Source organism: Geotrypetes seraphini, chromosome 5 (assembly GCF_902459505.1).
Source record: "Geotrypetes seraphini chromosome 5, aGeoSer1.1, whole genome shotgun sequence".
In the NCBI taxonomy this organism is placed as follows: Eukaryota; Metazoa; Chordata; class Amphibia; order Gymnophiona; family Dermophiidae; genus Geotrypetes; species Geotrypetes seraphini.
Genome location: NC_047088.1, coordinates 162,237,775 through 162,261,057, shown reverse-complemented (window position 1 = coordinate 162,261,057; position 23,283 = coordinate 162,237,775). Strand labels below are relative to the sequence as shown.

At 44.7% G+C, this 23,283-nt stretch overlaps 1 protein-coding gene across 8 annotated transcripts in view; it reads left to right on the top strand.

Moving 5' to 3' along the window:
- The window catches only part of KANSL1L (KAT8 regulatory NSL complex subunit 1 like), a 321,832-nt gene that overhangs the window by 34,684 nt on the left and 263,865 nt on the right, over positions 1-23,283 (top strand). For all 8 annotated transcript variants that reach the window (XR_004539416.1, XR_004539417.1, XM_033944251.1 and 5 more), the window contains exons 3-5: positions 4,505-4,646; positions 19,595-19,780; positions 21,501-21,622. Coding sequence is in view for 6 of the 8 variants with exons in the window: in XM_033944251.1 (XP_033800142.1) it covers positions 4,505-4,646; positions 19,595-19,780; positions 21,501-21,622 (450 nt within the window). In the remaining 2 variants the exon portion in view is untranslated. The remainder of the gene's footprint in view (positions 1-4,504; positions 4,647-19,594; positions 19,781-21,500; positions 21,623-23,283) is intronic.

Sequence of the window (23,283 nt, the reverse complement as noted above, 5' to 3'; positions counted from 1 at the left end):
TGAAGGGACTTTTCAGTGTCAGACCACCTCTCAAATACCTCCAGTGGTTTGGGATCTCAATGTTGTTCTTGCTAAATTGATGAAGCCTCCATTTGAACCAATGTCTACGGCTCATCTGAAATATCTCACTTGGAAAGTAGTCTTTCTCATCGCTCTCACTTCTGCTCGCAGGTTTAGTGAGCTGCAAGCTTTAGTAACGGACCTACCTCTCACAGTATTCCATCACGACAAGGTGGTTCTCTGCACGCATACAAAATTCTTACCAAAAATTGTTACTTTTAATCTCAATCAATTAATTGTACTTCCAGTGTTTTTTCCCGAGCCTCATTCTCATCCTGGAGAATCAGCTCTTCATACTCTGGACTGCAAGCATGCTTTGGCCTTCTATTTGCAAAAGACTTAAGTCACGTAGATCTTCTCCTCAACTCTTTGTCTCCTTTGATCCAAACAAGTTGGGGCATCCTGTTTCTGAAAGAACAATCTCCAACTGGTTGGCTGCTTGCATCTCGTTTTGCTATGCTCAGGCTTGTCAGCATCTAGGGGGTTGAGTTACAGCCCACAAAATTAGAGCTATGGCAGTTTCAGTAGCTTTCTTTAGATCTACACCTATCGAGGAAATCTGCAAAGCTGCCACTTAGTCCTCGGTTCATACATTCACTTCACATTACTGTCTGGATTCTTTTTCCAGATGGGATCGCCATTTTGGCCAAACAGTATTACAAAATTTATTCTCCTAAACGCCAACACTCCTGCCATCCCATTCTGGTTAGCTTGGAGGTCACCCATATGTGAGAATATGCTGCCTGCTTGTCCTGGGATAAAGCACAGTTACTTACCGTAACAGGTGTTATCCAGGGACAGCAGGCAGATATTCTCACTACCTCCCCACCTCGCCTGGTTGTCTTCTTAGCTAGCTATCTGAACTGAGGATATGTACGCCCTACGTCGGGCGGGAAGGCACTCGTGCTTGCGCGGTGCGGCAATCGCAAACTTTCTGAAGTTCTTCAAGCAAGATTTCTTGTGAAGCTGTCCACATCGGGGCTCTGTGGATGACATCACCCATATGTGAGAATATCTGCCTGCTGTCCCTGGATAACACCTGTTACAGTAAGTAACTTTGCTTTCTGCTTGAGAGATGTATTTTTAAGTTTAGGATTTAGTGTTATGGAGTTAGTTGTAAGTCCCTGTACACAACACTGAGCTAGTGAATAGTATATTATCTGGAAAATGGATAACTTGCTCTTCTCCTCAGACACTAGTTTCAGTTTAATTATTATTATCTGATGGCTTGAAGGGGCAAGAACTGTTCTCTTCCTTGTTTACTTTGATATTAGTCACCTAGCTGTTTCTTATAGCAGCTCTAAGAAAGAATGGTACATGTGAAAGGGAAATTTTGATCCTCCTATGGGATCCATTTGTGTAAATGATGAAGAAAAAGTTAAATTATATAAAGTAAAACAAATGGAAGCATAATAACTTATGACATGCTAGAACGAAGAAGCAAAATTCATTGTTAAGGGCACAGTGCAGATGCAGAATGCTTACGCTCTGCTTTAAATATAATTTTTTTAATGTTTTTGCTATTTTTTTTATTTTGTTATGAAACACTGGGAAGAATGTAAAGTGGCTTTTAAAAATCTCTGCACCTAGAATATAAAAATCTCTGCACATAGAATATAAAGTGCAGTTTTACCACTTGTCGGGTTACCAGTACTCAAGTTAGATGTTTCCAAATTTAGTTTTACAGCCAAAATATTGTAATCGTCAGTCCAGTCCATGAAGTGTGTTTTTCTCTCTTTTTTTTTTTTTTACTTTATTTAGTTTTTAATGCCAACAAAAAAGTGCAATACAATTTATATACAAATAATAATAATCAAATAAGCACTTATAAACAATCAGAATATATACAAAAAATAAAATTCCCTCCCCCATCCAACATTACCATCAGGAATTAATACCAAAACAAAAGATATACCCCCTCCTGCTCCCCACCCCCGGATTTGTGGGTGTATTTTACTCAAGACTGCTTATAAAATCAGCTGCTTACTTCCTAATTGGATATTTTCAACTACTTCTTCAGAGGAAAGCACTATTTTAAACCAGTAGACACTTCGCTTGAAGCACGGCTGGTACAAACTGATATTGTTGAAATTAAGCTAGAATCAATAAATTATTATTATTATTATATGGTTGACAGCTTTCAGAAGGGAGCCAAGATACATATTCTCTGGATTAGGAAAGTCACTGAAACAGAGGAACCTAAGAAAAGCTATGTTATGTTAGACCAAGATTCATCGAATCCAAAAGTGGCCAGTCTGGGTCAAATACCAAACAAATCTCCCTGAAAACAAATTCAACTTCACGGATCCATTCAAGGAATAAGCAAAAGCCCATCTTTACCTGGTTAATATTTTATGAAATTTTCCTCCTGAAATTATTCTTTACTTCTTGAATTCTGCTACAATCATCTTGACTGCAACCCCCAGCAACAGTTTATATACCGCCAAAGTAGTTCGAGGCGGTTTACTATAAAGAAGAGCTGGACATACAACGATAAAAACAATAAAGTATTTGAGTACATGAATAATATACATCCTATGGTAAAGACAAAATATACAGAAAGTCCTTGAATTACCATATATAGTCGAATATAAACTGGAATTTTTGAGCCAAAAAATTGGCCAAAACACACTCCTGCTCAGTGCTGCTCACCAGCTGAAGAAATCCAATCTCGGGGCAGCCACCACTGACTGAGTTAGCAGCGGGGCAGAAGCGCGGAAATCTTGCTCCTGCCCGCTGCACCTCTGGACCACCAGGGATTGGCAGATGAGGTATGAGGACAGGGCAGGGAGTGGGGACAGGGTGCAGAGTCTAATGGGGGAGGGAGGGGGCTGGGACAGAGCCTCACATGGGAGGGAAGGAAGGAAGGGGGATGGGTGCAGTGCCTGACAGGGGAGGGAGGGAAGGGGGCTAGGTTCAGAGCCTGGCAGGGAAGGGGGTTGGGTGCAGAGCCTGGCAGGGAAGAGGGGAAGGGAGCTGGGTGCAGAGCCTGACAGGGCAGGGAGGAACGGAAGAGAGCTGGGTGCAGAGCCTGACAGGGAGGGAGAAAGGGAAGAGGGCTGGGTGCAATGCCTGACAGGGCAGGGCACTTGAATATTAAGCCGCCCAACTTATATTTGAGCCAACCATTTTTCTTCCTTTTTGGGGGGAAAATGGGGGTCTCGACTTGTATTCGGATCAACTTATATTTGAGTATATACAGTAAATGGATCCCGACTTCAGCATCACTCCTAATGAAGTGATAACAACTCTCTCTTCCCCTAGAATTTATGTCTTCTGTCCTTGTAGCAGCCCCTGCTTTAGCCAACCTGACGATGGAAGTCCCAAGCCAAGGACTTTTGGCATTGTAGTGCCAGCATGCTGACTTGCATGGAAACTGGTATGCATCAGGGCAAAAATTTGACCACATTAGGGGACAGCTTAACACATTCAACAGGGTCCTCCTAAAACATTTGGGTACCTAATACATGTATATTCATTTCTCTTCCTTAATTTGGCCTTTCTTCCTATCCATATTGCCAGCTTACCCAGGTATGATCTTCTTCCCAATCTTTCCACCAAGGTTCTCTCTAAGCCATGTGTAAGGTTTTGTAGGGGGGTGTTGTAGCAGACCAGCACCTGAATGTAAGGTGGCAGCCCTACATTCTGCCAGAGGTCCTGAGTTCAGTGCCCTCTTAGGAGGTGAAATTAATGCCAATGATAGCCCAAGAGTAGTTGCATAAAGAATATATTGTGCAGAAATAGACTTAATATAGCAGAGATGCAATGCTTATAAGAAAGATACATCAAAAATATACCTGTTACTAAAGTAAAGAAAAATATTCTAATATAGTGAGAAAAAGGCTTTAAAAATAGAGTAGATTTAGAGCAGTGTATCGCAAACTGTGTGCCTTCTGAGATTTCTGGTGTGCTGAGGTACACTAGGGAAAAGGAGAGGTGCCGGCGCCAGATGACTTGTCTACAGGACATGCTTCTTGTGAAGAGAGGCACGTCCTGTAAGCAATAAGGGTGTGTCTTATGGAACGAATACCCCCCCTGTTACCTTTTTATTCATTCTGGCGCCCTCCCTCGCTGGATGCGGCTGCCTGCCTGGTCTCCGCGAACAGTGACTGCTACTGCAGCTGAGTCATCATCTTTTTCATTGCGGCAGAGCGGTGCACAAGGCTGCCTGCCCAGTCCCGCGCCGCCTCCTGCAAGATCTTGTTTCGCGCATCGCTGTGTTGGGAGAAGGTTTGAGGGGGTATTCTGACTCAGTGACCCGCACACGGTTTAGTTTCTTTGATTTTAAAACACATAATGCTCTCTTTACAAAGAAGACTTTCCTTAACCAGAAAAAATATTTTAGATTTGCATGAAAAGTTATAGTTCTCAAAATGAGATACGAATGGTGTTTGTGTTAAAACTTATCTAGACTTACTTTTGCTAACTTTTGTCTTGTTTACAGTGACTATAGTTCAGAATGGACATGGCTCGTAGACCGAGCTAGAGTCGGCAGTCGTTGGACGTGGCTTCAAGCTCAGATTTCAGAGCTGGAATACAAAATCCAACAGCTAACTGACATTCACAATCAAATACGAGCCACCAAGGTATGGTCTGCTTTTTTAGAAACAGTTTGAAAATAACCATTTTTCGCCATGAATAAAATACACTTCTGTTTTCATCCCGTATGTGTGAGGGTTTTTTCTTTGTTTTTAAGAATTCTAGAGTTGAATACACAGGATTGACAAAATTAAGGACTACTCTTACAAAGCCATACCAGCGATTGCTGTGTGGCAAATGCCATGCCTCCACAGTGAAGCCCATTAAATTCCTATAGGCTGTGTCAAATTTGATGCACAGCAGTCTCTAGCATGGCTTTGTAAATGGAGCCCTAAAATAATTTAGGGCTAGATTCACTAAGCTCACCGATCATGTCCCGACCAGTTTGCGACCCTTCTCTGACTCCGACCCAATTCACTAACCTTCTATCCAATCCACACATGCAAATGAGGGGAAATGGCATGCATAAGTAGGAAGGCAGTGATTCACTAAACAGAAGTTGGAACTCCAATTGGGCTTGCCGATCCAAAAAGAAGCGACTGCTGAGGACCAGTCGCTCACGTCCTTGCCGACTGTCCTGCTTTGTGCCGCCCTGAAATCCCAGCCCTGAAAACCATCAAAATAAAACATCTCCCTTGTGCAAAAAGCACCCTGCTCTCTGCGAGGTCGTGGTTTTAACTCATGGGTTCAGAGCGTGTTCTGTTCCGTATTATGGCTGCAAAGAGTGTTCTGTTCCATTCTGCCTGCACAATTTCCTTTTGGGACCTGTCTGTACCGATGCCACCCCTCACCCTTTGTTTTGACCTTGCTTGTGTGGAGAGCAAGTGCATGCGCGGATCACAGCTACAGGCAAAGTGGATGGTCTGTGCATGCGTCAGGATCGCTCTGCAGCGATCTGTGGGGTCGGTGTGGGGCATGCATCCGATCAAATAATTTGCATGAGTACTGTATAGTGAATCGGTCACCCGGCAAGACTCAGCCACGGATCGCTCAACAACGGTGAGCTTAGTGAATCTAGGCCTTAGTTCAGTACTGGTGGTTGTCTCTCTCTTGTATCATAAATCTTTCCTAACCTTCAATACAGTTGTTGCATGGCTGAAGTTCAGAGTTCACCAAAAGATTTTGTTGTAATAGAGCAAACATGGGATTATTGTGATGGGTTTTTTAAAATCTATGTTAAGGATTTTCATGACGCAGATTTGTAGGGGTCCATTTTTAAACAATGCATTCAGCATTTTTGTCAATTCTCTTTTTTTATTCCAGAAATTTACAATAAAACATTTTATTTTTACAAACTTTGCCAACAAATATTCCAGTGCAGTAGGTGAGACATTCTAGATAGTAGGGTTATTTCCCTTTAGTCGCATGGTAGCAGAAGGAATCCACTCTGGATTTTTCTCTCTGCCTCTATAGTACTTCACTGATCAGTTTAGCACCCTCTACAGTTTTATCCTTCTGCAACGCATGGATGCAGTTGTTTGTGTTCTGCTCTCCCCATTTCATTGTTTTAATTTGATGTAATTTAGTGCTTGAGCGATTTTAAAGTTTTCTGCCTGCTTGAGAATTCACAGACTTCGGTCTGTAGCTGACGGGCCAATCCCTTTTTGGGTACCTGTTGGCCAGCCTGCATAGTTTTATCTGTAACTCAGGGTCATCCCTGAAGTGGCTTACCTACTGTTAATCAGTGGTCAAGCACAGGCTGTTAGGGGCCCTTAGGAGGTTCAGCATCAAGCATAGGCTGTTAGGGGCCCTTAGGAGATTCAGCAATGTCTCGCAGGGTGCCGGCTGCATCGTCATGCCTCTGCCTGTTTTGGTGTGCAACCGATGGTCTGCAAGGGTGGAGGTATAGTCAGACATTGGAGTCTGACTGACAGCCCCAAGATCAGCTTTGAAGGAATATTTCCAGCTTTGTGGCAGTGATTATTCTCATCCAGCTACTATGAAAGAGCTGAATACAGGCAAGCTTGCAGCATTTCTAACTGATCTTCTCAGGTCACAGTACATACACAAGCCTGTGAAAGACATTGGGGGAGGTGTGAAAAGTGAGGTTTTGAGTGTTTCTGAATGTTCCCCCTCCTGAAAAATCCTAAAATCGCCATTTTTAACGTTTGAAAAATGTGAAAAATATTGTGATATTTGGCACAAATTTTGTGACGGTGGTCATCTTGGATTTTTAGCAATTTTCATTTGTAAAGCTCCCTCCTTCTACAGATCTGTAAAAAATTGGCTGAAAACTTGCTAGGATGGAGTCCTTGGGCTCTCCTCTAGTGGATTCTTGCCAGGATTGTGCATTTTTAGCGCTTTTAGAGCATTTTTGTGTAGCGCTGGTGGGGGGGGGGGGGGGGGGAGGAACAGCATCCAGTTTAGACTCTTCCTTGCTGAAGCAGGTGACCAAACGTTCAGCTAGCTTGGCGGGGCAGCCTTCATGGCTTTCGTGACTCAGCACGACAGGTAATTCCATCCGCCCTGTGCATTCTAATTCTCGGCGAGAGGGAGAATTAGAAGGCTTTGATCATGCGCAGATGCATGCTCAAAGCCCAGCAGAGGCAGGAAGTTCTTCAAGCGGCACCGGCACTTCCTGTGGGCTGCGTGCCGGTGCCAGATGGGGGGTAAGTTTCAAGTTGGTCGGGCGGGGGGAAGCAGCGCCACTGGCCTCGGGGGGGGGGGGGGGGAACGTATCAAGCGAGTTTCCATTATTTCCTATGGGGAAATTCGCTATGATATACGAGTATTTTGGTTTACGAGCATGCTTCTGGAACAAATTATGCTCGTAAACCAAGGTTCCACTGTAGTTTACTCTTAGCATGAATGCCAGCCTGTTGGGATGTGGGCTCCTTGTGTAGCCCACTCCATTCAGGGGTAGTGGACTCCTGGTATGCAATGTTGGTGGACCTTTTGTCTGGAGCTTTGGGCATTCGGCTGGCGCTACTCGCTCTTCAGCCTTTTCAGAAAGATCAGCAATGCAAGTTTTCTTCGCTGCCGTAGAGGTTGCATATGTACATCGCGAGGGAACTCTAGTTATCCCAGGACAAGCAGGCAGCATATTCTTGACTGATGGGTGACGGCACCGACGGAGCCCCGGTACGGACAATTTTAGAGTGATTGCACTCTAAGAACTTGGAAAGTTCTGGCATGCCGCACCGCGCACGTGCGAGTGCCTTCCCGCCCGACAGAGGCGCGCGGCCCCCAGTTTCTTAGTTTCCGCGGAGCTAAGAAGACGCATTTTTCAACGGCTGTTGAAAATTTTTTTCACTTGCCTTCCCGCTCGCGTAAACCTTTTTAGCTTTTTGCCTGTTTCCTTTTTTCTTTAATTTGTGTAAAAAAAAAAAAAAAAAAAAAAACCTTTTCTTTTTTTATTCAAATTTGGTTTTTCCCCGGCGGGGCCTTCTGCCACCATCGAGGCCTCGGCCTTCGATTTGGCTGAAGCCGTTTTTACGTTCATGCCCCCTCAGCCAGGGTTTAAAAAGTGCCAGCGGTGTGCTCGGCCTATCTCTCTCACGGACCCACACAACTGGTGTTTACAGTGTTTGGTTCCTGAGCATCAGGCCTCCACCTGCACCCGCTGTGCCACACTTAAAAAACGAACCTTAAAAAATCGCCAAATACAACAGCGATTACTGTTCGGTGCCGAGATGTCCGATCCCGTTCCATCGACTCCGGCTTCGGCACCGGTTCAGTCGGCACCCTCTTCTTCGACGCCGCGCAACACCGCACCGGCGTCCCAGCATTCAGGTAAGCCGGCTAAGAAGCCTTCCCCGCTGGAGCGTCCTCCGGTCTCGAGTGCAGTGAGCCCAATCCTGCCGACTGTGAGGCGCCAGCGGAAGCGCTCCGCCCCTATCGAGGTGAGTCCCTCGACATCGGGCTCCTCATCTCCGGGGCGTCGAGCGGCACCGCAGAAGAAAAAGGCGGTACCGGTGCCATCCCTAGATGACCGTATTGCGGCCATTCTCCAGGTGAAGCTCAAGGAGCAATTACAACAGCTCCTTCCAGCTATCCTGGCACCGAACCTTCCGGTGCCGGTCCGCACTGAGCCGGTACCGATAGTGGAACAGCCTGTGCTGTCTGCATCCACTCCTTCGGTACCGCTTCACTCGACCTCATCGGTATCGATGCCAGTCCTCGCACCGGAGCCGAGAGCTCAACATCAGTCGGTGCAGACTTCGGCACCGGTGCCACCGATTACATCGCCTGGCTCAGTATCGATGAGGTCGGGTAAGTCGGTGCGCAAAATCCGACATGTAGATCCATCTACTCCAGAGTCTCGGGACCGTTCTTCCCATGTCAGGGATCCTGATCTGTGGGGAGATTCAGAGGAACCCTTTCTTTCTGAAGGGGAATGTTCTTCAGATGAGGAGGATTCTGCTGTACCTGACCCGTCCTCTAGACATGACACTTCATCTTTCTCGAGTTTTTTGAAAGATATGTGTGAATCTTTATCTATTCCTTTGGAGGCTGAGTCCAAAAAGTCTAAAGCTTTTTTGGATGCCCTTGACTTTGACCAACCTCCAAAGGAATTTTTGAAGCTCCCTCTTCACGACATCTTAAGGGAGACTTTCTACAAGAATTTGGAGACTCCCTTAGCGGTTCCAGGGGCCCCACGTAAATTAGACTCTTTATACAAAGTAATTCCCATTCCTGGGTTTGACAAACCTCAACTTCCACACGAATCCTTACTTGTCGAATCTACCCTTAAAAAATCTTCAGGAGCCAGTGTATATGCTTCTGTACCTCCTGGCAGAGAAGGTAAAGCCATGGATAAATTTGGTAAGAGGATCTACCAAAATGCAATGTTGGCAAATAGAGCTGGTAATTATGCCTTTCATTTTTCTTTCTACCTTAAACATCTCCTTACCACCATGGCTTCATTTGAGAAGTACCTTCCCCAACGAAAACAACAATCCTTTCACCATTGCTTGTCGTCTCTGTTTCAACTGCGTAAGTTCATGGTTAGATCCATTTACGACACCTTCGAACTTACATCCAGAGCGACAGCAATGTCTGTGGCAATGCGTCGCCTGGCCTGGCTTCGGGTATCCGAGCTTGATGTTAACCATCAAGATCGGTTAGCCAACGCCCCGTGCCTAGGGGATGAGCTTTTTGGGGAATCCATGGACTCGACTACTCAAAAGCTCTCTGCTCATGAGACACGCTGGGATACCCTCCTTAAGAATAAGAAAAAGCCTACCCCAGCAAGGCCTTTTAGACAACAGTCAGCCTATCAACGCCGTTTCACAGCTCGCTCATTGCCAGCAACAGCTCAGCAACCCAGGCGTCAACGGCAGCAACAACGTCAGCCTCCCAGACAACAGCAGCAACAGCAGCCTGTGAAGCCACCTCCACAGCAAAAGACACAGCCCTTTTGACTTAATTCTCCAAAGTATAGCCAGTACCCCTATATCTGCTCTCCTGCCTCAACCTATAGGAGGTCGTCTTTCTCTGTTCCTCAGCCGGTGGGAAGTTATCACTTCGGACCAATGGGTCCTCAACATCATCCGCCACGGCTACTCTCTCAACTTTCAGACTCTTCCGCCCCAAAACCTGCCAAAAGAGTCTGCTTTGAACAATCCTCAATCTGCCCTCCTTATTCAAGAAGTTCAATCCCTCCTCCTTCTGAACGCTATAGAGGAAGTTCCTCTAGATCAAAAGGGGCAGGGTTTCTACTCCCGTTATTTTCTAGTCCCCAAAAAAACAGGAGATCTCAGACCAATCCTAGATCTTCGCGATCTCAACAAATGTCTGGTAAAGGAAAAATTCAAGATGCTTTCCTTAGCCATTCTTTATCCTCTTCTCAATCAAGACGACTGGCTATGCTCCCTCGATCTCAAAGAGGCATACACTCGCATACCGATCAATATAACCTCCAGACGGTATCTCCGCTTCATGATAAATCATTGTCATTACCAATACAAGGTGTTGCCCTTCGGTCTTGCTTCCTCTCCAAGGGTGTTCACCAAATGTCTTATTGTAGCTGCTTTTCTACGCTCTCACCACCTTCAGGTATTTCCTTACCTGGACGACTGGTTAATCAAGGCCTCATCCGCTCAAGCAGTTCTCCTAGCCACCAACCAAACCATCCTGTTTCTACGAATACTGGGATTCGAGATCAATCTACCCAAGTCTCATCTCATCCCCACTCAGAGACTTCAATTCATTGGAGCGATACTGGACACACTCCTCATGAGAGCATTCCTCCCATCCAACCGTCTTCAGACCCTCCAGTCTCTATGTCAGCAGGTGCTTCCACAACATTCCATCTCTGCCAAACAAATGATGATACTCTTGGGTCACATGGCATCAACAGTCCATGTCACACCCCTTGCACGTCTTCACCTGCGCACTCCTCAATGGACCCTTGCTACTCAGTGGTCCCAAGCGACGGATCCTTGCTCACGACACATATCTGTGACATCATCTCTTCGTCAGTCTCTACAATGGTGGTTGGTATCCTCAAATCTATCCAGAGGTCTTCTGTTCCATCAACCTCCTCATCAACTAGTCATCACCACCGACGCCTCTCCTTATGCTTGGGGAGCTCATTTGAACGAGTTCCAGACTCAAGGTCTTTGGACAGCCCAGGAAAAGAAGCATCACATCAATTTCCTGGAACTCAGAGCGATGTTTTATGCTCTCAAGGCCTTCCAACATCTTCTCTTTCCTCAGGTCCTTCTACTGTGCACAGACAATCAAGTGGCCATGTACTACATCAACAAGCAAGGGGGGACAGGCTCTCGCCTCTTATGCCAGGAAGCCCAGAAGATCTGGACTTGGGCCATAGATCACCATCTCTTCCTGAAAGCTATCTACATTCAGGGAGAACAGAATTCCTTAGCGGACAAGCTCAGCAGAATTCTCCAGCCTCACGAGTGGACACTCGATCCTGTAACTCTACAGTCTATCTTCGCTCAATGGGGCACTCCTCAGATAGACCTCTTTGCAGCTCCTCACAATCACCAACTGCCCCTATTCTGCTCCAGACTCTACTCTCCTCACTGTCTGGCAGCGGATGCATTTCTCCTCGACTGGTCCAATCTGTTCCTGTACGCTTTCCCTCCTCTACCTCTCATGTTGAGAACCTTGTTCAAGCTCAAGAGGGAACGAGCCACCATGATTCTGATTGCTCCGAGGTGGCCCAGGCAACATTGGTTCTCCCTTCTACTTCAACTCAGTTCCAGGGAACCTTTTCTTCTTCCTCTGTTTCCTTCTCTGCTTACACAGCATCAGGAGACCCTTCTGCATCCCAACCTCCAGTCTCTGCACCTGACAGCTTGGTATCTCTCGGGCTGACCTCTCATGATACTCTTTTGTCTCAGCCTGTTCGTTCCATTCTAGATGCCTCCAGGAAACCAGTCACTCTGCAATGTTACCATCAGAAGTGGACAAGATTTTCTTCCTGGTGCCTTCTTCATCATCTTGATCCCACTTCACTGGCAGTGGAAACGTTGTTGGATTATTTGCTTTCTTTGTCTGACTCTGGCCTTAAGTCTTCTTCCATCAGAGTCCACCTCAGTGCCATTACTGCTTTTCATGAGCCGGTCCATGGAAAACTTCTCTCAGCTCATCCCCTGGTATCCAGGTTCATGCGGGGTCTTTTCAATGTGAAACCACCCCTTAAAGCCCCTCCTGTTATCTGGGATCTCAATGTGGTTCTTTCCGCCTTAATGAAGCCTCCATTTGAACCTTTAGCTACCACGCCTTTCAAGTTTCTCACTTGGAAGGTACTTTTCCTTATTGCTCTTACCTCTGCCAGGAGGGTCAGTGAGCTTCATGCACTGGTTGCAGATCCACCTTTTACGGTCTTTCACCATGACAAGGTGGTTCTGCGTACACATCCAAAGTTTCTCCCTAAGGTTGTCTCTGAATTCCATCTCAACCAATCCATTGTTCTGCCTGTTTTCTTTCCAAAACCTCATTCTCATTCTGGGGAACAAGCTCTTCATACTTTGGATTGTAAAAGGGCTCTAGCTTACTATCTAGAGCGTACGAAACCCCACAGATCAGTTCCCCAACTCTTTCTGTCCTTTGATCCGAACAAATTGGGACGTCCTGTTTCTAAACGTACGTTGTCTAATTGGCTTGCAGCGTGCATTTCATTCTGTTATGCTCAGACCGGACTGACACTAGAAGGTTCTGTCACGGCCCATAGAGTCCGAGCAATGGCAGCATCTGTAGCTTTCCTCCGTTCCACTCCTATTGAGGAAATTTGCAAGGCTGCTACTTGGTCCTCAGTTCATACTTTTACATCTCATTATTGTCTGGATGCATTCTCCAGACGGGATGGGCACTTCGGCCAATCTGTTTTGCAAAATTTGTTTTCCTAATGGCCAACCTACCCTCCATCCCTCTTTTTGTTAGCTTGGAGGTCACCCATCAGTCAAGAATATGCTGCCTGCTTGTCCTGGGATAAAGCACAGTTACTTACCGTAACAGGTGTTATCCAGGGACAGCAGGCAGATATTCTTGCGTCCCTCCCACCTCCCCGGGTTGGCTTCTTAGCTGGCTTATCATAACTGGGGGCCGCGCGCCTCTGTCGGGCGGGAAGGCACTCGCGCGTGCGCGGTGCGGCATGCCAGAACTTTCCAAGTTCTTAGAGTGCAATCACTCTAAAATTGTCCGTACCGGGGCTCCGTCGGTGCCGTCACCCATCAGTCAAGAATATCTGCCTGCTGTCCCTGGATAACACCTGTTACGGTAAGTAACTGTGCTTTCTCTCTCTCTCTCTCAGAGCGGCGGCATTCCACTGGGAGAAAGCGCTTCTTCAGCCTTTCTCAGCAGCCCATGGGGCCAGAGGCGCAACTGTTCCGGCAGTCTTCCTTGGCCAACATTGCCTCTCACAGGAGCCGTTTCATCTGCTATTGCAAGAGCCGAGGTTTGCCCTGGAGAATCTTGTTGGCTTCAGCAGAGATCTTGAAGGCTGGGCACCTTTTTAGTCAACGAATAGCGTGGAAGCTAGGGTTAGATGTTATTGGTTTGGCCCTGGCTGGCTCACGAGTTCCTGTATGATGTTCCCTCAGTGGCCTCTGATAGGTCAGGCCATCTGCTGGACAAGCGACATATTCCAGCCTGGTGTCTTTAATAGCTCTGGTTTAGCCTCGCCACCCACGGTACGTGGTACTCGTATGTCTTTAGCGGGACAAGAGGCTCCAGTTCTCTTTTTATTAATATCTTCTCAGTCAAGGACCGGTGTCCTTGGAGAACCCACAATGTTTTGGTCTTATGGCATGGCTTCAAAGCGTTCAGCCTGATGGTGAGTGGTTATTTGGAAGTAGTTATCTCGACTCTTTTGCGCTTGAAGTACCCTCTACTTTGGGTGCTTCTGCCAAAGAGTGGTAGGCTTTTCTCACGACTAGGAGTTAAGTGGAACCTGAGCAGGCTCCTAGTTAGGTAGCTCTAGTTTTCTTTCAGGAGGGCTTAGCCAGTAGTTTGGCTGTCCTCCCTGAAAGTTCAGGGTACAGGTTTGCGTGCTTTCAGGTGTGCGGAGGAGCTACTTCACTTATTACTCTTTCAGATCTGACCAGGTGTATTTTATTTATTTATTTATATTGATTTCTATCCCATTGTAACCTGTTCTGAGCTCTTTGGGGACAGGTTAAACATACATAGTATATAGTTAATAAGTTACAATTTACATTAGATTTGCCATATTATTATTCTTACAGTGCAAGTTTTCCAGTACAAGTTTTATCCTAATTGACACAGACAGTTTACAGGTTGGATTTGCCATAGTTATAATACAAGATTTTACTTTATAAGCTTTCCTTATGTGACACATACCAGGTTCTGGTAGTAATATACATTTCTTGTAGTCCATCGGTCAAGGGCAGGGGGTTAGGTGATGAGAGATGTTTTTATTGCTTTCCTAAAATTTAGGAGTCCTTCAAGGGATCTGATCTGCAGGGTTCAGTCGATTCCAGTTGCTCGATATGTAGTGGGAGTAGGAACGTCGTTTGGTGGTTTGGAGTTGCAGGGCATGACCATGGGGTGTTTTGAGGTATATTTCAGTCTGGGTGTGGAGAGACCAATTCGGTACATACGGAGGAAGCTTAGCCATCACATAGCCTGGTGCCATGTTGTGCAAGGATTTGAATACTAGAATCAGGCCCTTGAAGATGCAACATTTAGCTACAAGCAGCCAGTGAGCCAATGCTAGAGTCTGGGACACAGGATCGCAGGCACGGAGAGTTTTTTAGAAGCTTGAACGCTGCATTTTAAGCACACTGAAGACGATGTATGTTCTTTGCTGTGAGACCATTGAATAGTTCATTGCAGTAATCGTGCAGGAGAGTACCAACGCATAGAGTAGTTGGGCGAAGTCAGACTCTGAAAAATAATTCCTTATTTTTCTGAGTTGTCGTAGGTAGTAATATGAGGAAGATATCACTTGGGAGATATGGTCAGAAAGCGACAGATTGCATCAAGGTGTATTCCTAGGCTGCACACATGGTCTTTTGCAGTTATAGTAGTTGAGTCCCAGCACATCGAGGGACAGGCATGGTTGCAACGTTCTTTGTGAATCCAAAGGAGTTCTGTCTTGACGTTTTGTTGTAGTTTGTTGATGGTTTTTGATTTTCGAGAGGCAGTTTAGGAGTTTCGCAATCTGGGCTCACGGGCTTCTCTTAGCAGTAGGTACAGTTTGATTTCATCCGTGAAGGAATGAATCTGTATTTGATATTTGTGGGCTATGTCTAAGACAGGTCTAACATAGAGATTGAATAGTAGGGGAGATAGCAGAACCCCCTGCAGAACACCATATTTTATTGGTTTCGGTTTTGATGCATATCATTTAGCAGAACGCTTTGAGATCTGTTATTCAGAAAAGATGTGAGCCATTGTAGTGCAATGTCTCTGATTCTAATTTCAGAAAGCCTTTCAGTGAGGCGAGGATGGTCAATAGTGTCGAATGCTGCGCTGAGATCCAGCAGCACCAGAAGGACATTTCCCTTATCCATGAGTTTCCAGCAACTGTCAATGTCAAGAAGGACAGTTTCAGTACTGTGGAATTTTTCTGAATACCGATTGGAAGGTAGATAGGGCTCTTTGTTTGTTGATAAAGGAGTGCAATTGATTTAGCACTGTTTTATACAGGATCTTGGAGACGAAGGGTAGGTTAGAGACGGGTCTAAAGTTGCCGGACACGTTAAGTTCGAGCGTGGGTTTCTTCAAGATTATTCTGTTTGTGGGCACTATGCCTGTATCTAGAGAGGTGTTGATGAGGGGAAAGCTGGAGTCTACAAAGGTTTTTTTCCCTATCACCAGGAGGTGAGGTGGACAGGAGTCCAGGTTCGAGCCAGAGGGGCGACTAGCATCTAGTATCTTGGCGATGTTATTGTGGGAGACAGTTTTAAAGTGAGTTAGGTTCCCAGTTGTAGGTTTAATTATTTTGTCTGAGTTGCCGAGGGATGATGTCTGTAGCATGGCGGAGTTAAGGTGAGACTGTATTTTTTCTACTTTGTCAGCGAAGTAGTTTGAGTGTTTATCTGTCGAGTTCAGTGTTAAGGCATTGGTTGTCTCCTTGCGATGTTGTGAGTATCTGTTTTGTTAGTCTGAAAAGGTTTTTTGATCTATTGGGAGTCCTTAATAGTTGTTCAGAGTAGTACTTCTTTTTATCCTCTAGGGTGGCTTTTTTTTTATTCTACATGCAGTTCTTTCCATTTGGACCTGTCACTGTTCAGCCTGGATTTGTACCAGGGGAGGAGTATTTGCGGGGATAGTATTTGATCTCTTTGACTGGGGCTAGCCCTTCATATAGGGTTTTTATCTCAGTGTGCCAGTCCACGGCTGCCTCTTCAATTTGTTTTTGATGTTCCTAATAGGTTTGAGTTCTGGGCTGTCTGATCACTGCTGCCCCTCACCAAGGTGGGCCGGCATCCAAATCCTCAATCACTCGATGGATTTGAATGGCTATTTCCTTGACCTTACATCATCCGTGGTGCACAGCCACCGATTTTGCTTCTAGCAATCTTGATGGGAAGGGTGGCATTATCGTAGGCTGTATCTTGCACGATTCATCCTGATGAAATTTGTAGGGCGGCTTTTGGTCCTTCATGCTTTTTCCCAGTTTTACCGAATGGTTGTGGCAGCGCGTTCTGCTGCCATTTTTTTGGGACTTCGGGTTTGTGGGCAGGCTCTTCTGTCCCTCCTTAGCTTCCATGTATTTGGTATGTCACCTAGTGTATAGAATCCAGAAGGGATGTAACAGAATGGAAGATTAGGTTTCTACGTACGATAACTTTCTTTGTGTTAGTCCCTGGAGGAATTCAGATGACCCGCCCTCTCTGTATATAGTCAGTGGTTTGGAATAGTTTGCTTCTTTCTGCCTCGGTTATTCTCCTTACAGGTTTGAAGATTTTCCAGCCAGTTGCCGGATCCTGTGGGGAGTTTTCTGTGAGTATGCACATTGCCAAAGATTCTTTCTTGGGGTGCTCGTTGCACACAGCAGGTTAGTTCTACTTTGATCATCGATGTTTTTTTCTGAGTTGCCTTTGTGCCTGTTTATTTTGTTGATGGGGATTCTCTCCTATACCCCCTTTGTCCTGGATTTACAGGTATGTGCTTGGCTTTCCTGCAATACCCAGACTGCAAGTTTGGATTGAACACCTAGCATTTGGAATCCTCCAGGGACTAACAGAAAGAAGATTGTTTTATAAAGAAACCTAATCTCAATAGGTTCTATCCTCATACTCGCGGGAAACTTGCAGAAGGCATTGCAGATTCTTTAGCTCCTCCTACTTGTATCACTGGGCATTGCCCTTCTCCCTCAGTTCATAGAAACATGACATATGTAAGCAATGGATAACTTTTAAATAGGAGAAATAACATAGCTGCACAGGGGGATGAGAGGGAGGGATAGAAAGCTTTATAGGAACTCCCTGATAGTCAATTTTATTCTGCACGACAGTCAAAACCAAGTAATGAATTAAATGGAAACATACCATAACCAAGGTGGAACATAACAACCTACCTACCTGAGTGCAACCAGCACTAACCTCTTACACAGAATTTCTTGCTTATAAGCTTTTGATAGAGAGAGCTATCGTATCGCTCTTCATATCTGTTAGATGGGTGTCCCCTGAGCATTTCTTTCTTTTGGCTGACCAAAGACGAGCATCTGGAACTCCACAATATAACTGAGAACTTAAGTAGGTGTACTCTTAACAGGGTGGGCTGTCTGAACTACTGTACCCATTTACTGGAAAGAAGATTGAAGTAAGAACTTAATCTTTCCTTCCAGTGCAAAAGGTGCAGTAGCCTGGACTATAGGGATGTATCAAAGCCGTTCCCACGAATCTAGGGCTGCTGCTCTTCCTGCCAGTTAATCAGGTGAGCTGGCAGGACTTGGGCTTAGTTGATTGGGACAGGGAGAGCAGCTTTGATAGTAGGAAGGAGCTGTGCTTAGTAATTGCTCTTCTGAGCAATCGCTAGGGACAGTTCCTCCCATTCTTTACTGGAGATTCTCCGCACAAATAGTGTGCATATATTACACATGCTGCGAATTGCCTGTAAAATAAAAGTTGCTTACCACTTTGGGCACTACGTTGACTTGACGGATTTTACTGGTGAGTTTTGAGAATCTTCCTCTTATGTGGGTAAGATACAAGTATTGTGGAATGACCATGGTTTATGTTGCTTCTTGAAGAATGGATCTGGAACGATCAATTTGAGATCAAGTGGTAATGTCCCATGCTGTTGCTTTTTTGTTATTGGACCATGGCTATGGAACGTGAGTCCAAATGAAAATTGGAGCCGGGAGTGGGGGAAGGGGACATAGGTTAAAGGAGCCAGTTGGGAAGAGTGCAGTGTGTAAGATGAGCCAGAGGGGATAAGAAGGTTAGACATACAGTATAATCTGGAGCTAAAGGAGTAGAGCCTTTTATAGACTGTGAGGATCGTAAACTTAATGTGTGCTGATACTGAAAGTAAGTGTTCAAATAAGGGGTGATGCACTGTGGAGAAGCTTAACTGTAGTTGATTTGATAAGCTGAAGACATTTGAAAGAAGAAAGTGGAATTCTGTATTAATCAATCTGGCAAATTACCAGAGAGATGAAGAGCAACCAAAGGAGATTTTGAGGCAAAAAAGGTTTCACTGAATAAATTCCTTGAAAAGCAAAGAATGCTACCCGTAGCACCAATTTAGTTTGTTCTTAGAAAGTTATCTTTGATCACATACTACCCAGTGTTCTCAGATTCCATAAATCATAGGGTGTGTCGATTGGGAACATGTATTGCTTCACATTTGGAAAAGTTTAAAAATAGTTTCCACATGGCTCAAAGAAAGCCTAAGTACAGGCAATCATTGACAGGTTTGGTAGAGGAGTATGATGTCTGCAAGTCATACAAGATCTGGTGCCATCCACGTAGCAATCCTAGTTAAGAAGCAGGAGAAGGGCAAGAAATACATTCAGTAGTGTCAGAGCAAGGAAGGACCCTTGTGGGACACTACATGTGATAGTGAGAAAATAAGGAGCAAGCATGAGACACCAAAAAAAGTCAAACCAGTAAAGAAGCAAACTAGAGATTCCTACTGAATGTAGATGGTAGATTTACTCCCTCCTTCTTCAATAGGTCAAAAGCTAAAGGCAGTGTGATTACCTTAGTGATGCTTCTAGCATTTCAGAAAATTGAAGGAGTGCAACTGCAGGCATTGGGAAAGGGGAGGGATGTAGGATGCCAGGCAGGCAGCTTGTTTTGGGGGGAGGATGGCTGCTGCAATGCCCCTCAAACTACACCCATGCTTTCTCCAGATCTTGCGGTGAAAGATTACATGATCTAATTGTGCTGCGCCTTTTTTCTGTAGCTTTCAAGTTGCTTACATATTTCACAGAAGCTCTAACTTCCATTACCTTTTAAACCTAAGCTGAATAAAGTTCATGAAAGCTTTGTTCCAGATTTAAGTTGCTTAAGTCTGGTACTAAGGAAATGATTTATGGTTAATTAGTTTTGCTTTTTTCTCTCTCATTCCTTTTTTTATTGAATTTTATCTCATTGTGGTTGTCTAGGGAATGGTGATCCTAGAAGAATTTGCACTCCCAAAAGAAAGAGGGAAGCAACAACCACAGTCAACAGTATTAAAATCAACAGGGGGGTTTCCAGCTCCACTTCAGGGACAGGATTCTTCACTAACACAAGATTTAGAAATGTCACCGAGTAGTCCCACTCTACTCCTGCGAAACATAGAAAAGCAGGTAAAAAAAAAGCTCTGTGTCAGACAGAGCAAAACTAATTTCTCACGGTCTTGAAAGAACAAGGGTGAGCCACATATGTGTGATTCACAGAACCGTAAAAGTATTTCATCCCCTCTGTGGGTCATGCTGGCTGATATATTGAAGGTAAATTGGTCACCAGGATTAGGCATTAACTTCCAGTACATGACTAGTGCACTGTTTTTGTTTTTGATATAAGCCAGGATGATTGCATTGCTATATTCACTTGCTGAACAGAAACACTATAAATCTGTTTTTCTACCTGCTGATTGAATACTGAATATCAGGGTATTTTAATTTTATTAGTTTAATTCTTTATGAACTACTTGGAATTCTCTGTCAAAGCACTTTTTACAAAGAGCTTCCAAACCTGTATGCATGAAAATCAAGAAGTACAGATTTGATTTCATGTATATACATTGTAGGTGTCCTTGGAAAACATTTCTTTACATTTTGAGCATTTCAGCAGCACTCATACCAGCCTTTTTCAGGGTAAACAAATGTTTATTTTTAAGCATATTCATGCGTATTGTCTCCGAAATGGGTTGAAGATTCTTATTATTCAGTTATCAGTTGAATAAAAGTAAAGCACGAAGAATTGATTTAAGTGTTGATCAGGTTTAGCCTATAGACATATAAAGCAGAAATAGTTCTTATATTGGATCCTTAAGATTTAGTATTTTACAGGCTGTCTTTTTTATCTCTTTTCTTTGTGGGTATATTAAAGTTTTTATGTATAAATTCAGGGGAGTTATTAATAAATGGTGTTTTGAAGAGTATTGTTCAGCAGTCACATGTTCTCCCAAGTGTGGGGTGCAGATACGTTTTCCAAGCTGGACTACTTCCAGTTCAACAGGGTTGGATGTTTTATAGACAGCATTTGCCAAGGCTGAGTTTGTGACATAGAATCCTATGTACAAGACAAGCTATTCACATAGATTTCTTTCAAGCGTAAAAACTGAATAGGCTTCTCCTGTTATTGTAAATTAAATATGTTCTAGATAACGGATGTAAACTACTGTTATTAAATACACAGCCCCGCGATGAAAAAGCAGCAGTTCAGACACAGGAATGAGTCCTTGCTCTGGAAGGGGCATTAAAATAAGAGACTTTCCCCATCTAGGCAAAGTTTGGAAGAGTATAGATGTGCTGTAATGGGATCTAAGTTTTTGGCATTGTCCGTTTAGCACCACCAAAACGACATAGAATTTAAGGCCACAAAGATTTTGGGCAGCAGAAATTCTAGACACAGGCAAATATCCTTTACTTTTCCTCCCTTCCCCTCCCCACATTGACCTCCAGTATTCATCAGGAGCAAAGCTGTGCCTCTTCACTGCAGCCATGGCCCATTCTTTCCTCCCTCACAGGCACATCTCCCTTCTGCCTAGGACCCCTGACTGCAGCAAGCAAGCACAGCCCTGCTCCAGATGAATTCCAAAGGCCAATGTGGGGTTCAGGGGAAGGAGAAGTAGAGGCTCCTTTGCCTGTGTCCAAAATTCCAGCTGTCCAAAATTCTTGTGGCCTTAAATTCTGCACTAAAATGGCAACACCAGAAAGTCCTGCTTTGTGCTGTAACAGGGTACGGTAAAATTATTCAAACATGTCTTAGCTAAAGATGAAATGAAGTAGTAATGAGACAGGTACAAGAATTAGAGAAGAGATGTCAGTAGTGGAAGAACTAAAAGATTGTCATTTCTTGCAGAGTGCCCAGCTTTCTGAGATTGTCAACAGTTTAATCACTCCGCTTAGTTTGTCCCCTACCTCTTCACCTCGCTCTTCCAAGTCATTTAGTCACAAAAGACTGGCAAATGGCATCTGTCTGAGGTGAGTAAGTATATTAGTTTTTAGAAGGAAGCTGTTAATTTGCATTGCGAACAATTTATTCGGAATTAAGCTTAAAGTATTTAAGCTGCCAGGCATTCTGGATGGGACACATTCTGATACTATGATGTCAGGAAGAGTAGAAAGGATGAGTTAAAGCTTTGTGTGATGGCTTTATTTGTCTGTTTCCATTGTCTTGGGTATATTTTAGCAATGCAGCCTGATTTATTGTACACCTTTAAAAAAAAAAAAACTGTGCTTAGGAGACTCCTGCACACCCTTGAGTGCTTTGCTCTACAGTTCTTCAATGCAAGGTCGGTGAGCCAATGACACCCCTCGCAGACCTCTTGGGTGGCTCCCCAAACACTCACCCAATCCCCTGGTCATCTCTTTGGATATCCTCCTGGGCACTCCCCTGATTCTGTGCTCTCCCTCCCTCCCATTTATCTTTAAAGTCAAATCCAGGCTAAATGACCATCTTTTTGAGGCTGCTTTTAACTCTTAATCCTTTGTTCACTTTTTTAGTACCCATGTTTCAATCATTTCCCCAAGTGTACCTCCCTAATTTCTTATTTGTCCTATTTGTCTTGACTAGATTTTAAGCTCTGTCAAGCAGGAACTGTTTTTTGTGTTTGTGTACAACGCTGCATACATCTGTTAGTGCTATAGAAATAAGTAGACCTTAGAGTGGTGGGGGGAAATGAGAGGGAAGAGAGACTGGTTGCTTATACCGGCAGCCTGCAGGGATCGCTATAGCACCAGCGATCCTGCAGGCTGCCGTATTAGCTTAAGGTAAGAGCGAAGCTGGGGGAACATGCAGGCCTTTCCGACTGACTCTCCCCCCTCAAGCAGGAGTGGCAGCGGACGGCCAGCAAGAGGCAACACTGCCACTCCTGCATTAGGAAGGCACGGGGGGAAGGGTTGGTCATCGAATCGGTAGGCTGATTTTTTTTTTTTTTTTTTTTAATTGAATCGATTCACCTGATTCGAATCAGTGAATCAATTCAAATCGGACAGCACAAGTCCTTATCTGTTTCTTTCTTCAGCCCATCCCTCACCCATTTATCTTTGTATCACTGTCCACGTATCCCCCAGCTTTCATTCACTTCAACTCTGTTCTCTTTTTCATAGTCCATGTGGTTCCCTCAGCCTCTCTTCCCCTCACAACATGTGTTCCAGCTCTCAGTGTTTGTGTATACTCTCTTTCTTCATTCCTTTCCTAGAACCTCCCTCAGCACTTGGCTCCCTCTCTATGGTAGACAAAAGGCAGAAAGCATCTCATCTACACTGCAGCTGTTCTATGTTCTCTGCTGTTAGTCCATTTCTCAGACATCCCTTAGCCAGCCAATAAGCTGCAAAAGAGACAGGACCTTCAGTCTTTCTTTTCCCTGCAGCCTATTGAGTGGCTAAGCTTGCTTATGAATATCTGATCAATGGGCTGCAGGGGGAAGTGGGTGCATTAGCGACAGAGACACTACCTTTTTCCTGCTTTCCCCTGCAGCTGTACATCAGGAAGATTTTATCTTTGAAGTGTGCTGGCGTGTCGGCCGCTGTGGAGTCAGGATGGTGGGGGGCTGTTTTGGTGGGCCAGCTAATAAGCTGCAGAGGAGACAGGACAAACTTATTTTTGTATCGCTGCCAATACATCTCCCAGCTTGCATTCA